At 39.5% G+C, this 16,069-nt stretch overlaps 1 protein-coding gene and 2 pseudogenes across 1 annotated transcript; 2 read left to right on the plus strand and 1 right to left on the minus strand.

Annotated features, from left to right (window-relative positions):
* Positions 1–12,516: 12,516 nt before the first annotated feature.
* On the minus strand, positions 12,517–13,215 carry LOC102475769 (olfactory receptor 2AJ1). Its single transcript, XM_006147481.1, has one exon. It carries the CDS (start codon positions 13,213–13,215, stop codon positions 12,517–12,519), a length of 699 nt encoding a protein of 232 aa, XP_006147543.1.
* Positions 13,216–13,731: 516 nt separating this feature from the next.
* Positions 13,732–14,188, plus strand: LOC102491416 (ubiquitin-conjugating enzyme E2 N-like; annotated as a pseudogene).
* A 962-nt stretch (positions 14,189–15,150) lies between these two features.
* On the plus strand, positions 15,151–15,607 carry LOC102491827 (ubiquitin-conjugating enzyme E2 N-like; annotated as a pseudogene).
* The last annotated feature ends 462 nt before the right edge of the window (positions 15,608–16,069 follow it).

Below are 16,069 nucleotides of genomic sequence, written 5' to 3' on the forward strand. Positions count from 1 at the left end.
TGTTTTTTTTTTTTTTTTGAGAGATTTTCGCTATAGGGCACATGCGCTCACCAGACAGACAGAGAGAGAGACAGACAGAAAGCGAGAAATCACCCCCCGGGGGGATGGTCATGCCGCAATCCCTTCTCCTCCATTCTCCTCTCGGGATCTTGGGCATGCACACACACGTGCCCGGCATGAGTTTTTTAAGTCACCGGGTCCGGGACGCGAACTGCGGTCGACTACGTGGGAGTCCAGCGACATAGCCATTATGCTAACTGCTGGTTCCCAAGGGAAAGACTTCTTAAATAAGGCCCCCCAAAGCAGTCAGATCTTGATTTTTTTTTATGGCTAAGTAGTATTCCATAGAGTATATATGCCACACTTTTTCAATTCATTCATCTGTTCATGGACATTTAGGTTGGTTCCCTGTCTTAGCAATTGTGAGTAATTTCACAATAAACACAGGTATGCAAGCCCTTTTCTGACTGCACATTCTCCTATCCATTGGGTAGATACCCAAAAGTGGAATCGCTAAATCTTATGGTAGTTCTCTTTGTAGACCTTTGAGGAATCTCCATATTGATCTCCACAGTGGCCGGACCAATTTACATTCCCACCAACATTGAAGGCAGGTTCCCCTTTCACCACAGCCCCAACAGCAATTATAATTTTTTTTGATGTCTCATTGCGGTTTTGATCTGTATCTCCCTTATGATGAGGGATGCTGAACATTTTTTTCATGTGTTTTTTGGCTGTTTGTATGTCTTCCTGTAGTGCAGGTAGTAATTTTTTCATATTTACCTTGTTTCCTTATGTAATTGAACTGTAAAAGTTTATTGCAAAGCAGATTATCTTCTTTTTCTTTACATAACAATCAGAGTTGAACTTTTTTGCTACATCAACAAATTAAGGATACTTTCACAAACTGAGAAATAAACGAGTATGCAAATTTGTAGGTGGTTTTGCCTTATCCTTTGGTTGCAATTTAAAAAATTAGAGCAGTGCTGACATGGTAAATGCTGAAATTTAGGTATAAACTAACATGTTTTACAGGTAGAAAATGGGGCTAAGTATTTTTATGTTTCTAGTTTTTTTTAAAATGATTCTAATCGTATAGCCATCATTAGCATTACTAGGGTTATGCAAATAATTGCATTATAAACATATTTATATTAATACCTTAGCCAAAATATTGATTTTTATAACTCTCAAAAAATAAGAGTTGAAATTTCTTATGTGTCTTTTGATAAACTGTGGTATCATTTACATATATCTTTCATTTATTCCTACAACTTAAGAACTTTATTTAAAAGCAATTTTAGAAGGTTACTAGGTAAAGCTTTCAGAGCAGTAAATATTTGAACTGTAGCCACATGGTCAATAAGTAAACTAAGTGACTTAGGAGTTCTGTGCATTGTGCATTTGGGCCAATTCAAAGTACTGTATTTTCATTGACTATAAAGCTTTCTTTGCAATTTTCATTCTTCCTTCATAGTCCCTTGTTGTGATTAAACTTCTGATTGTTTAAATGTGTTTTAAAAGACTCACTATAAGTTTCTCCATATCTAAAAGGCTAGCCTTTTGAACAGTCTTCCTCCACCTAATTGGAATATTATAAAAAACATGGAGAGATATAGTGAAAATCTTATATAATGCCCTTAGATATAGTACATTAATTATCTTCTGTTAATTAAATATGTCCCAATAAATGTGATTCATAACTAGTGGGTCTTCTCCAAAGGCAAACTCATAAAGGATTCATTCAGCTTTTATATCAAGCAGCCAAAAAGCATTTGACACACTGGCAGAGCATCTCTGCTTAAGCATAAGGAAAGCAGTACTGGAATTGGGTTTAGTAATTTCTCTATTTTAGAAATAAAACAAAGCTATCATTATAGGGTCTATAATCTTCAGCTTATCTCTTCAAGACTGACTTAATGTGGACCAGTATTTCTGGGAACTTCAAAACCCATAAAATAATTTTTCCTCTTAGAAAACCTAAACATTGTACTTTCCAGGTCATTGAAAATAGTTAAGTATAAATGGCACATTTTTAGTAACTTCTTAAGACATACTGGTATGTATTTTAGTATAGAAGATTGTTTATCAAGTACAAGAGATATATTCTGCTACTTGATGACAGAAAACCCCCATTATAAACCTAAATGATGTTTCCAAAATTGAAATTCAGCTGTGAAATATTGCTTTCAGGGACTAAAAATGAAGTTTTTCTGCTGAGACATCTCACTCCAGATTCATTTCTATATTGGTAGGGGAACCTCTGTATTCTTCTCTCCCTCACTCTCTGTCTATCTCTGTCTCTCTATGTCTCCTGGTTCTCTAAATTTTTTTTTAAAAATTCTTTAAGGTAAAGTATTCTCTGGTCTCTCAAGCCCCTCCTTTAGCTTGCTAATTTGTGCCTTTCCCCCTTCCATTTAGGAGAAGCACAAACCCTGGCTCACTCTGAGATGGCTATGGAACTTCAGCTGTGAAACATGGTTTTCATTTTTTTCCCTTTAATATTAAAATATAAAAAATTTTCCACTTTATTTTTTTAAATTTTCTTTCAATTTCTTTTATACGTTCAATCATGTCTCCTCTTCTTCTCTTCTCTTTTCCTTTTTCTTTTAACTTCATCCCTTGGCTGCTCAGCCTCCATGCACTGAGTGTCTAGACAGGTCTTGGTGAGCAGTATCCAAACATCTGAATACTATTAGGACCAGAATATTCCTCAATTCCCACTGAATCTGGTGCACAAAGAGTGAAAAATGGAATGTAAGAGAGATTACAGTTCCTCCTCCAGTACGCCTCTGAGTGCTCAGATTAAACTTCAACAATTAGGAAGAAATGTACAACCCAGAAGATGACCAGAAATCACTGCAGGTGGACAAGGAATATGAGAAAGCAAGAAAATACCTCTTCTCCAAGGGAAAAGACTAACTCCTCTTCATCCACAGACAGTTCAATGGAACTAACAGAAATGTCAGATAACGAATTTAGAATATTCATAGTGGCAAAGCTAATAGAGATGGAAGAGAGACAATGAACTCCAGAAGACACAGGAGAAAAGAGCTGACTATTTCCAGGAGGTGAGGAAGTTCTTGCATGATCTGAAAGAGGAAATACACACCATAAAAAAGAACCAAATGGAGCTGTTAGAGATGAAGGTGTAACACAGGAAATCAAAACCTCCCTTGAAAGTATACAGAAGATTGAATCTCAGATGTAGAAGACAGAATCACTGACCTAGAAAAATACACCATGAAGATTGAGAAAGTAGCCCTCCCCAAATGAGAATAATATACGAGAAATAATAGATACCATTAAACCTCCAAACATCCAGATAATCGGTATACCAGAAGATGAAGAGAGTCATAAGAACATTGATAATCTATTCCATGAAATCCTTGAAGAAAACTTTCCTAACCTAGAGAGGCATTCAAAGATCCAGTTCCAAGAAATATAAAGGACCCCAGATAGAATCAATCTAAGAAGATCTTCTCCAGGCACATCACAGATTGACCAAAACCTAAACATTGTACCTTCCAGCTTATTGAAAATAATTAAATATAAATGGCATATTTTTAGTAACTTCTTAAGTTACTAAACAGAGATAGGATACTAAAATTGGCAGCACAGAAATGTCAAGTTACCTACAAAGGTTATCCCATCAGGCTAACAGCAGACCTCTCATCAGAAACAATGTGAGGAAGGAAAGAATAGGAACATATATTCAAAGTGTTAAGGAAAAAACAATTTCAACCAAGAATACTATACCCAGCAAGATTATCCTTCATATGGAAAGAAAAGACAAGAACAATCATACAATTTGTCTGGAATCATAAAAGACATCATATTGCCAAAACAATCCTACACAATTAGAGTGGAGTGGGCAACATCTCACTCCCTGATTGGAAAATATAAGACAAAGCTGTGGTAATCAAAACAGCATGGTATTGGCACAGAAACAGGCAGGTGGACCAATGGAAGAGAATAGAGACCCCAGAAATAAACTCCCAAACATACAACCACCTGATTTTTGACAAAGGGTACCAGTCAATCCAGTGGGGAGAGGAAAGCCTCTGTAGCAAATGGTGCTGGAAAAACTGGATATCCACCTTCAGAAAGATGAATCTGAACCCCTACTTCTCACCATCAGCTCAAAGTGGGTCAAAGATCTAAAACCTAAGACCTCAAACCATAAAATTACTGCTGGGAAACTCTGAGAGACATTGGGATAGGCAAAGACTTCTTAAATAAGATCCCCAAAGCACAGTCAATAATCCCAAAAATAGACAAGTGGGATTACATCAGCTTAAGAAGCTTCTGCACTGCCAAAGATACAATAATCAGTGTGGATTGACAGCCCTCAGGATGGGAAAATATTTTTGTAAACTATGCATCAGATACGGGAATGATAACCAGACTACATAGGGAACTCAAGCAGCTGTCCCCCCAAAAAAGATCAACCTTATTAAAAGATGGAGAAAGAGTTGAAAAACCTCTCTAAGGAAGACATATGAATAGTCAAAAGGCATATAAAAAATGCTCAACCTCCCTCAGTATAAGGGAGATGCAGATCAAAACCACAATGAGATACCACCTAACCCCAGTCCGAATGAATGAGATTTAAAAAAATAAATAAAACAAAAAATGATAAGTGCTGGCAGGGGTGTGGTGAAAGGGGAACTCTCCTACCCTGATGGTGGGAATGTAAATTGGTCCAGCCACTATGGAAAACAATATGGAGATTCCTCAAAGATTTACAAATAGAATCACCATATGACCCAGCAATCCTACTCCTTGGTATCTACCCAAAGGATGGAAGAATCCTTAGTTGGAAAAGTGCTTGCACATCAATGTTTATTGTGGCATTATACACAACTGCTAAGACATGGAACCAACCCAAATGCCCATGAACAGGTGAATGGATTGAAAAAATGTGGCCCATATACTCTATGGAATACTACTCAGCCATAAAAAAAAAAAGACGCTGGCTTTCAACAGAAAGTGGATGAATATAGAAGATTTACTGCTGAGTAAGTCAGGCTATGAAGGAGAAACAGTGTATGTCTCCACTTAATATATACTGACTGTCCACACTCTATGGCCGAAACAGAATGATTAGAGAATATAGAAACATAAAAAATGGTTATAAATACTGGATACAGTGTGGGAAGAGTTGGTGAAAGAGGAGAGACTGAGGAGGGACATTGGGGAGAAACATGGAGGGGCATTTGTGGGACAGAGAGATAGGTTATTGTCTGTTGAGGATGTATAATGTATAATGTATAATATTTCCAACTGGATTGGTGAGAAATGTATACATATTGGAATATTAACTTCACAAGCTAAGTGATATATGTGATTAAATGTATAAAAAACTGAGATAAAAATATATTAAAAAATGTGTGTGGTGGGGAAAGGAATGGAAACCAATTGTAGACACCAGAGACAGTGTGGGAGGAGAGTGAGAAATGGCAGAGAGTGAGAAATGGGGGGGGGAGGAATATATATGTATATTCATTTATGTACATACGTATATAAAACAAGAAATGGAAAATTATTGGTTGATGGTAACATGTATGATTAAGCCACTATGCAGTGTATTCTGGATGGGAAATCTGACTTTGTATGCTGTGATGATGCTCAGCAAATGAATGTAAAATAAATTAATTTAAAAAATTAGTAACTGGAAATAAAGTGTAACTCTGATAGGTTTTTGTAGGCTACTTTATGCATTCTATCTAGACATAATGTTAAGACATTTAAACCAAACTGAACAAAGACTAGGGAAACCTGTATATCTTGCAGCAATATACTTGCATGTTAATAAAGGCTGTGTGACTGAAAAATAAAATCAATTGGCTGTGTGTTTCGGGGCTTATTTCTGGAGCTTCTATTCTGTTCCATTGGTTCACATGTCTGTTTCTGTGCCAATACCATGCTGTTTGGGGTTTTTTTTAGAGTTTTTTGTTTGTTTGTTTGTTTGTTTGCTATAGGGCACATGCACTTGCCAAAAAGACAGACAGAGACAGAGAGATAGAAAGCGAGAAATCACCCCTCAGGAGGGATGGCCACACTGCAATTCCTTCTCCTCCATTCTCCTCTTGGGATCTTGGGCATGCACGCACACGTGCCCAGAGTGAATTTAAGCCACTGAGTTCGGGACTCAAACCACGGTCAACTACATGGGAATTCAGTGACACAGCCGTTATGCTAACTGCTGGTCCCACCATGCTGTTTTGATTATCACGGCTTTGTAATATATTTTGAGGTCACGGAGTGAGATGCTTCCTGTTCCACTCTTATTGCATAGGATTGCTTTGGGAATATGGGGTCTTTGATGATTCCCGACAAATTCTATGATCTTCCTTCCTAAATCTATGAAGAATATCTCTTTTGATTGGAATTGTATTAAATATGTAGATTAATTTGGATAGAATTGCCATTTTGATTATATTAACTTTTCCAACCCAGGAACATGGAATGTCCTTCCACTTTTTGGTGTCATTTTCAATTTCTTTTTTTAGATTTTCATAGTTTTCTTTGAGGAGGTCTTTATTCCTAGGTATCATTTTTTTTGTGGCTATGGTACACGAGATTACTTTTTTCAGTTCTATCTCAGTCTGATTGTTGTTTGCATACAGAAATGCTATAGATTTTGGTATGTTGATTTTGTATCCCGCCACTTCACTGTATCATTTATTACTCCTAGGAGTTTTTTCATGGATACCCTTGGGTCTTCTATGAATACAATCATATCATCTGCAAATAGAGATAATTTTACTCTTCTCCCTATATTTGAGTGCTTTTTATATTATTCGCTTTTCTAACTGCCTCAGCTAGGACTTTCAGCACCATATTGAAAAGGAGTGGAGAAAGTGGGCAGCCTGGTCTTGTACCAGTTCTTAGTGGAAAAAAAATTTCATTTTTTCCCCTTTCAATATGATGCTAGTTACAGTTTTTTATAGATGACTTTTTGTGTTGAGAGATGTCCCTTCTATGCTGATTTTACTGAGAGTCTTAATCATGAGGGGATGTGTATTTTATCTAATCCTTTTTCTGTGTTGATTGATGTGATCATATGGTTTTTATCTTTCTTTCTCTTAATATGGTGTATTACATTTATGGTTTTGCATATGTTGAACTGCCCTTGTATCCCAGGAATAAAGCCTACCTGGTCTTGATATATAATCATTTTTATATGTTGTTGGATACAACGTGCTAGTATGTTATTGATAATTTTTGCATCTATATTCATCAGAGATATTGTTCTATAGTTTTCCTTCCTTGTCATGTCCTTGTCTATCTTGGGAATGAGGGTGATGGAGGCTTCATAAAATGAATTTGGGAGGGTTCTTGGGTACAATGGAGATTAACTCTTCTTTAAAAGTTTTGTAGAATTCAGAGGTGAAGCCACCTGCCCTGGGCTTTTCTTTGTGGGAGGTTATTTATTATTGTTTCAATCTAATTGCTTGTTATGGGTCTATTCAGGCTTTCTATGTCTTTCTTATTCAATCATGGTAGTTTATATATGTCCAGGAATTTGTCCATCTCACCCAGGTTTTCCTGTTTGTTGGTGTATAGTTGCTCATAGTATGTTCTAATGATATTTTGCATTTCTATTATGTCTGTTGTAATATTACCTGTTTCATCATGAATTTGATTTACCTGGTCTTTTCTCTCTTCATAATTAGTCTAGCTAATGATGTGTCAATCTTGTTTATCTTTTCAAAGAACAACATTTTGCTTTCATTTATTTTCTGTATAGTTCAGTTATTTTTCTATTTCACTTATTTATATTCAAATCTTTATTATTTCTTTTCTCCTGGCAGTTTTGGGGTTTTTTTGCTGTTGTTTTTGCAGTTCTTGACTATTTTCTTGATTGGTTTTTGTTCTCTTGAGGCATGATGTTAGGTTGTCCATTTGTCAACTTTCTGTCTCTTTCTTGTGCACATTAATTGCTATTATCTCTCATCTTATGACTACTTTTGCTGTGTCCCATAGATTATTGAAACTCATGTTTTCATTATCCTTGGTTTCTATTAATCTTCTGATTTCAATCTTAATTTCTTCAGCAGTTGTAAATTCAGTGACAAATTTTAATGAGATTAAAATAATTCCATTTTAATTAGATTAAAAATATTTACTTTCCATATCACTGTGTATTTTCGTGAGTTCTTTCTAAAGGTAAAACCAAGGTTAATTCCATCATGGTCAGAGAAGATACTGGCTATGGTTTCTATGCCTTTGAATCTGTAAAGTCTTGTTTTGTGCCCCATCATGTGGACAGTCTTCGAAAAGATTCCATGTGGGTGTGAGAAGAATGTTTATTTCATGGTTTTTGGGTGAAATATTCTATAGATGTCTGTCAAGTCCATTTGATTCATGGTATCATTTAGATCTTGTATCGCTTTACTTATTTTTTGTCTAGATGATGAATCCAAAGGAGATACTGTGGTGTTGAGGTCTTCAACGATTAGTGTGTTGTAGTCTGTCTCTCCTTTTGGATCTAGCAGTCTTTCCTTCACATATTTGGGTGCTCCTGAGTTGGACACATAGATATTTATAAGTGTTATATCTCCTTGTTCAATTGATCCTTTTATTACTATATAGTCCTTTTATTATTAGTCTTTTATTACTATGTAATATTACCATGTATCTTCTTGTTCAATTAGTCCTTTTAATTAGTTCTTTTATTAGTATATTACTATATTTGTTTCTTCTTCCAATTTTGTCCTAAAGCCTATTTTATATGAAATCAGTATTGTGACTCAAGCTCTTTTTTGGTTTCTGTTTGAATGGAATACTTTTTCTAGCCCTTCACTTTTAGTCTATGTATGTCTTTATCTATGAGATGTGTTTCTTATAGAAAAAAGATAAAGGGTTTCTGATTTTTTTAATCCATTCAGCCAATCTGTGCCTCTTGACTGAAGAATTTAATCCATTAACATACAACATTATTATCTATTTCTGGACTTGTCTTTATCATTAAGTTGTTCATTTTCTTGATTAGTTTTTGTTCTCTTTTTTCCATCTGTCTCTTTAATTTTCCTACAATAACACTCCCTTCAGAATTTCTTGAAGAGCTGGTCTGGTATTGATAAATTCTTTTAGGTTTGGGGCCAGCAGGTGGCATGGTAGTTAAGAGCTCTGAACTCTCACATGGTTGACTGCAGTTGAAGTCCCAGAACTGGTAGCTTGATTTCTCACTTTCCTTCTCTCTCTCACTCCATCCCTCTCTGATCAAACTAAAAAATAAATAAATAAAGTTAAATAAAATAATTATTTTTAAAAAATTCTTTTCAGTTGTATTTTGTTTATCTGAGAATGTTTTTATCTTTCCCTTCCATTTGAAGGATAATCTTGCCAGGTGAAGTAATCTTGGTTGAAATTCTTTCTCTCTTAACATTTTTAATATATCTTCTCATTCTTTTCTTGCTTTCATTGTTTCTGATGAGATGTCCAATGTTATCTTGTCTTTATCTGTGGTTTTGGCCAGTCTTGCTATGATGTGCTGTGGAGAAGATATTCTTGGGTTGATTCTATTTGGGGTCCTCCGTATTTCTTGAGTCTGGATGCTTGTGTACTTCTTTAGACTTGGAAAGTTTTCTTCCAGGATTTCGTGTAATAGATTATCAATGCCCTTATTAGTTTCTTCACCTTCTGGGATACCAGCTATTTGGATGTTTGGGCATTTAACAGTATCTTGTATTTCTGGCATGTTGTCCTCATTTTATTTTGCTATTTATTCAGTCTTTTTAATGATTTTTTTCTAGGTCAGAGATTTTTGTCTTCTGTATCCAAGATTCAATCTTCTGCGTGATCTAATCTGTTTTTAATGCTTTTGAGGGAGATTTCGATTTCCTATATTGCAGCCTCCTTCTCTAATAGTTCTGCTTGATTCTTTTTTTATGGTGTCTAATTCTTTTTTCAAATAGTGGAAGGACTTCATCTCCTGGAGCTTGTTGTCTTTTCTCTTACATCTTCTGAAGTTCATTATCTCTTTTCTCTTGCATTTCATTTAGATTCATGACTAAAAATATTCTGAATTCTTTATCTGACATTTCCATGAGTTCTATTGTACTGTCTGCAGCTGATGAGGAATTTTTCTTTTCCTTTGGAGGAGAGAGATTTTCTTGGTTTTTCATATTTTTTTTGCCTCTGTGATGGTTTTTGGTCATATGATGGATTATATGTTCCTTTCTAATTTCTGTACTATTGCTGCAGGACCTGGGTATTCCAGTGGCCTCCCAGTTCCTTGAGAACAGGTTCACCTGGGGCTGAGTTGTAGGATTTGAGCAGAGGGAGAAAGTATGTGGAAGGCTGCATATTAGATCTTGCACATGAACAACTATTTGTCCATTTTGTTCCCTTACCCTAACATGGCTGTCTGCTTCTGTAAACCTGCTTGCTCTTCCCGTGAGAAGATAAGCTTGTGCTAGCCATACAGAAAACCATATTCAGGACGACATCCTGTACCTGCTACTGTCTTTTCTAACTGGCCTGAAACCCTTTTGTTTAACAATATAACTGCTTACATGGAAACCCCACTCCCCTTAACCTGCTTGATTCAGCTTCTGTAATTGCTTGCATTGAAACCTCTGACAACTGACCTCCTATAAAAAGACTACTCCAACTTCAGTCGGGGCTACAGTTCTGACTCTCGGCGCCCCCCTCCCTCCTGAGCCTCAGATTGTAGTCACTGGCCAGCTAATAAAGACTCCCTTTAAGCTTAATCTGGCTTTGGTGGCCATTCATTGGTGGCACTCTACAACAAGTAGGGGTCACATGATGTGCATTGAGAGCTTGGCGCTTCAGTAAACTCTGAGGTTGAAAGTAACCTTGAACAAGCAAAAGGCAGCTAGAGGACTAAGGCAGTTTCCTAGAAGTGGTGGGAACAGTGGTGTTCCCAAGGTGATCTCTGGCTTCAGTACTCACTGACCTCAGCAGCCACCGGCTGGCAGGAGCAGGGAAAGATGGCCAGCAGTGCTCCTTTTAAAGGTTTACTATTCATTGAAAAAGTGGTTTCTATTTTTGTTGTTGTTATTTTATTCAGTCATTAAAACACACATGTAATTATTTCCTAGTGTTCTCAATCTAAAATATATTTAAAATTTCAACATTTATTAACATTTTGGAAACACATAACTTATTTTTCTTAAAATCTTATTCTACGTCATAAAGTTTTAAAGCATTCATATTTTTATAAATACACTTTCATTACTCTATTTCTTCAGTTCTTTGTGGTCAAAAGTTATAAACATGGACTATCACAAACAGAGCCATTCTCTACTATTTTTGAAAATAAGAACATTAGTTTTTGCCAGTTACCTTAACCCATCTTACAACTACACGATAAAGAGACCAGAAACTGTAATTTGATACATTATTTTGTAAGATTGGTCTAGAAAAATAGATTAGATAAATAAATCACTCAGTGACTCTACCCCTTGCAATGAGACCCACTGGAAGTTCTCCCAGTGAGGCTGGAGAGACCCACAGCGTGTGTTCCAGTTCCACAAGTCTGAGCTGAGCATGGACTGCATTTGTGGTGACGACTCCAATGAGGTCAACGTGATGGAACACGGTGCTCACTGGAAGCACCAATACAGATAGTTTGCACTTCCAGATGCCTGCGAGGAAATAGCAGTTGTCTTTGGTGGAATAAAACACCTCTCACATATTTACTTGACTCTCAACCATCTATTATCCCTTTTCATTCAACCAGTGAATGCTCCTGAGGCTCCCCTGTGTGTTAGGCTGGCCCAAGCTCTGTGGGTGCAGACCCAGGTCACTTTCCCATGGAGCCAGTGAGAAGCATGTAAAGGGGTACAACACTTGTGACTGTCAGGGAGGAGTGGCAGACAGGACTGAGGATGTAACTGTCTTCCCTCACCAGTGCATCATTGTCCCAACCCGCAGGACAGTCGAACAGGTTTCCTGAAGGAAGGAGTGAGAGACAGGACGAGCAGCGCAGTGTTACAACATGGAGACAACACAGTGTTACAACTCTTCAGGGTCTTCAGGGTCCTCTGGAGATTGTGAGCCAGGGATCATGGTTATATAAATGCTGGTGGGCAGTGATTGGTTAAATGAAGGATTGTAAAAGGTGGGTTATGATTGGTTGCTTTTGTGGACCAATCATGAGGTGCCGGATATGCAAATCTGAAGGATTCTAAGCTCACCGATTTGCTACGGGAAGTGGCCAACAAGAGTACGGTTTTGAAGGGGAGCCAATCCTGGCCTTTGGCATTGTGTAATTGTTAGCTTTCTGAGAAATCGAAACCTAATGACATCGGCAGACTTGCTGGTGCACAGCCTCCCACACATCATCTGGAGCAACTGGATATAATTCACAGGATGGAAGAAAGAAAGAAATTTAAACATTTTTCTATAGATGAAAATAAATGTAACTTGGGAAGCTTCATTGACTTTTCCAGGGCCTCACAGGAGTTATTTTCTAGCTAGAAAAAAGTTCTTTGCTATTGCATTTTATACTCCTGCTGCTGATAGTGGGGTTTCTGCCCCTTAACTGGAGGGCTGGAACCTCCTCATCAATTTTTTCAGTGCACTGAGAACCTCCTTGTTCCTGAGACTGTAGGCCAGAGGGTTCAGGAGAGGAGTGAGGACAGTTCCAAACAGAAAGAGCCCCTGATTGAGCCTTGGCGTCTTGGCAGAGCCAGGCCTCATGTAGATAAACATCCCTGGACCAAAATAGAGGCCCACCACACAGAGGTGAGAGGAGCAGGTGGCCAGGGCCTTGCTCCTGCCCTCGGGGGAGTTCATGCGCAGGATGGCCAGGAGGATGAGAAGATAGGACGACAGGATGAAGGACAGGGGCAGCAGCAGGACAAAAATGCTGGTCACCACCACCGCCTTCTCGTAGGACGAGGTGTCCTCACAGACGATCCGAAGGACAGCCATGACCTCGCAGAAGAAGTGAGGGATCTCCCTGGGGCTGCAGATGCGAAAATGCAGGGTGAAGGCAGTGTGGCCCAGGGACGTGAGCGCCCCTGCGGCCCAGGACGCGGCGGCCATGCGCGAGCACTCCCGGGGACTGACCAGCACCGGGTAGCGCAGCGGGTGGCAGATGGCCACGTAGCGGTCAAAGCACATGAGCGTGATGAGGATGCACTCCGAGATGGCCACCGTCAGGGACACGAAAATCTGGGTCCCGCAAGCCAGGAGTGAGATGCCTCGGCGCCCGGAGAAGAAGTTGGCTGCCATCTTGGTCCGGGAAGAGGCCCAGGAGGGTGAAGTCGGTGGGTTCCGACGTATTCCCTGTCCCCATGGCGCTCGGTGTCAGCAGCTGAGGGAAGGGGTTTGCAGAAAACAGCAGAGGTGAAGGGTCTTTTCTCACGTTTCAAGGAGCCGTGTCATGGCAACCCCGGAAACTGGGGAAATGCTCTCCCTGACTCTGCATCAGTCCCTACTGTCTTTATGTATTCCTCGTCCACACGGGATGTCGGGCAGAGACCAGGGCGTGCATATCATGATACATCCATGAGCTCTACTGTGTGAGACATACTTCTGCATGTACCATAAGCTGTTAACAATTACACACTTTCACAGCTACGAAATATGCCACTGAGTTGATAATTCCCAATATCCAATTGCACAGTGTTCAGTTTTTCACCATTTTAGAAAATGATGCCATTCCCAGCAATTTCTTCAGTAAAATATTTGAGGAAAAATTGTACTTTTGGGAGATGAGACCAGAGGCCGAACTCGGGATCTGATGAGATGTCCGGGCTGCCCCGCAGGATCCTCAAGGAAGCACAGCGTGTGCTGGCAGAACCGGTTCCCGGTATTAAAGCAGAAGCAGATGAGAACAACGGCCGTTATTTTCACGTAGGCATTGCTGGCCCCCAGGATTCCCCTTGTGAGGGAGGGACTTTTAAACTTGAACTATTCCTTCCAGAAGAATACCCAATGGCAGCCCCTAAAGCCCGTTTCATGACCAAAATTTATCACCCTAATGTAGACAAGTTGGGCAGAATATATTTAGATATTTTGAAAGATAAGTGGCCCGCAGCACTGCAGACCCACAGTTCTGCAATCAATCCAGGCTTGGGTAAGTGCTCCCAATCCAGATGACCCATTAGCAAATGACACAGCGGAGCAGTGGAAGGCCAAGGAAGCCCGCGCCGCAGACACAGCGAGAGCATGGGCCAGGCTGTATGCGGTAAATAATATTTAAGTCGATCTGACCATCACGGGTACTTCCCTTCTCCTGTTCTGCCAAGACTTCTTCTTTTTTTGTTTGCATTTAATGGACACAGTCTTAGAAACATCACAGAATAAAAGCCCAGGCATCTTCGGTCCTTTGGTGATTAAATGCACATTAGCAAATCTGTCTTGTCCTGACTCACTGTGGTAAAGCATGAGCAGAGGCTCGCAGTATCATCGGGATTGTTGTGAAATGTTTAAAGGCAGTGGCCCCTTTCTGCTTTTATTCACTTCCCGCATGGAGATTTAGGTATAAAGCTCTGTGAATGAAGGCAGTTGGCAGGGTCAGCTGCAGGGGTGAGGGCGTTTCCTTTATTTTATGGGTTTTTTTTTTGGAGGGGGGAGGTGGTTTTATTTCAATTTTATGGCTCCTTTCCCCTTTTCATGGTGATCTAATCGCACTGGTTAAAAGCAGCTCACCACTTCTTTAGAATACACACTCTAGCCAAGTCCAGCTTTAGCCAGACATTGTAGTTGGACAAGCTTGATTGTTTGAACCAAAATGGGAACGTTCAACACACATCACAGCCTCACTGATAACCTTGTGACTTTGCTGTCAAGGGTAGACCCCGTCGAAAGATGCTTGTGACCATTTTGTATGGCTTGTCTGGAAACTTCCGTAAATCTTATGCTTTAGTAAAATATTTTTTATTATCCTACAAAAATGTCGGGCAGAGACCAGGGCGTGCATATCATGATACATCCATGAGCTCTACTGTGTGAGACATACTTCTGCATGTACCATACGCTGTTAACAATTACAAACTTTCACCGCTAAGCAATATGCCCATCCCAATATCCAATTGCACAGTGTTCAGTTTTTCACCATTTTAGAAAATGATGCCATTCCCAGCAATTTCTTCAGTAAAATATTTGAGGAAAAATTGTACTTTTGGGAGATGAGACCAGAGGCCGAACTCGGGATCTGATGAGATGTCCGGGCTGCCCCGCAGGATCCTCAAGGAAGCACAGTGTGTGCTGGCAGAACCGGTTCCCGGTATTAAAGCAGAAGCAGATGAGAACAACGCCCGTTATTTTCACGTAGGCATTGCTGGCCCCCAGGATTCACCTTGTGAGGGAGGGACTTTTAAACTTGAACTATTCCTTCCAGAAGAATACCCAATGGCAGCCCCTAAAGCCCGTTTCATGACCAAAATTTATCACCCTAATGTAGACAAGTTGGGCAGAATATATTTAGATATTTTGAAAGATAAGTGGCCCGCAGCACTGCAGACCCACAGTTCTGCAATCAATCCAGGCTTGGGTAAGTGCTCCCAATCCAGATGACCCATTAGCAAATGACACAGCGGAGCAGTGGAAGGCCAAGGAAGCCCGCGCCGCAGACACAGCGAGAGCATGGGCCAGGCTGTATGCGGTAAATAATATTTAAGTCGATCTGACCATCACGGGTACTTCCCTTCTCCTGTTCTGCCAAGACTTCTTCTTTTTTTGTTTGCATTTAATGGACACAGTCTTAGAAACATCACAGAATAAAAGCCCAGGCATCTTCGGTCCTTTGGTGATTAAATGCACATTAGCAAATCTGTCTTGTCCTGACTCACTGTGGTAAAGCATGAGCAGAGGCTCGCAGTATCATCGGGATTGTTGTGAAATGTTTAAAGGCAGTGGCCCCTTTCTGCTTTTATTCACTTCCCGCATGGAGATTTAGGTATAAAGCTCTGTGAATGAAGGCAGTTGGCAGGGTCAGCTGCAGGGGTGAGGGCGTTTCCTTTATTTTATGGGTTTTTTTTTTGGAGGGGGGAGGTGGTTTTATTTCAATTTTATGGCTCCTGGCCCCTTTTCATGGTGATCTAATCGCACTGGTTAAAAGCAGCTCACCACTTCTTTAGAA

This window comes from Tupaia chinensis, unplaced genomic scaffold (assembly GCF_000334495.1).
Source record: "Tupaia chinensis unplaced genomic scaffold, TupChi_1.0 Scaffold000214_1, whole genome shotgun sequence".
Classification (NCBI taxonomy): domain Eukaryota; kingdom Metazoa; phylum Chordata; class Mammalia; order Scandentia; family Tupaiidae; genus Tupaia; species Tupaia belangeri.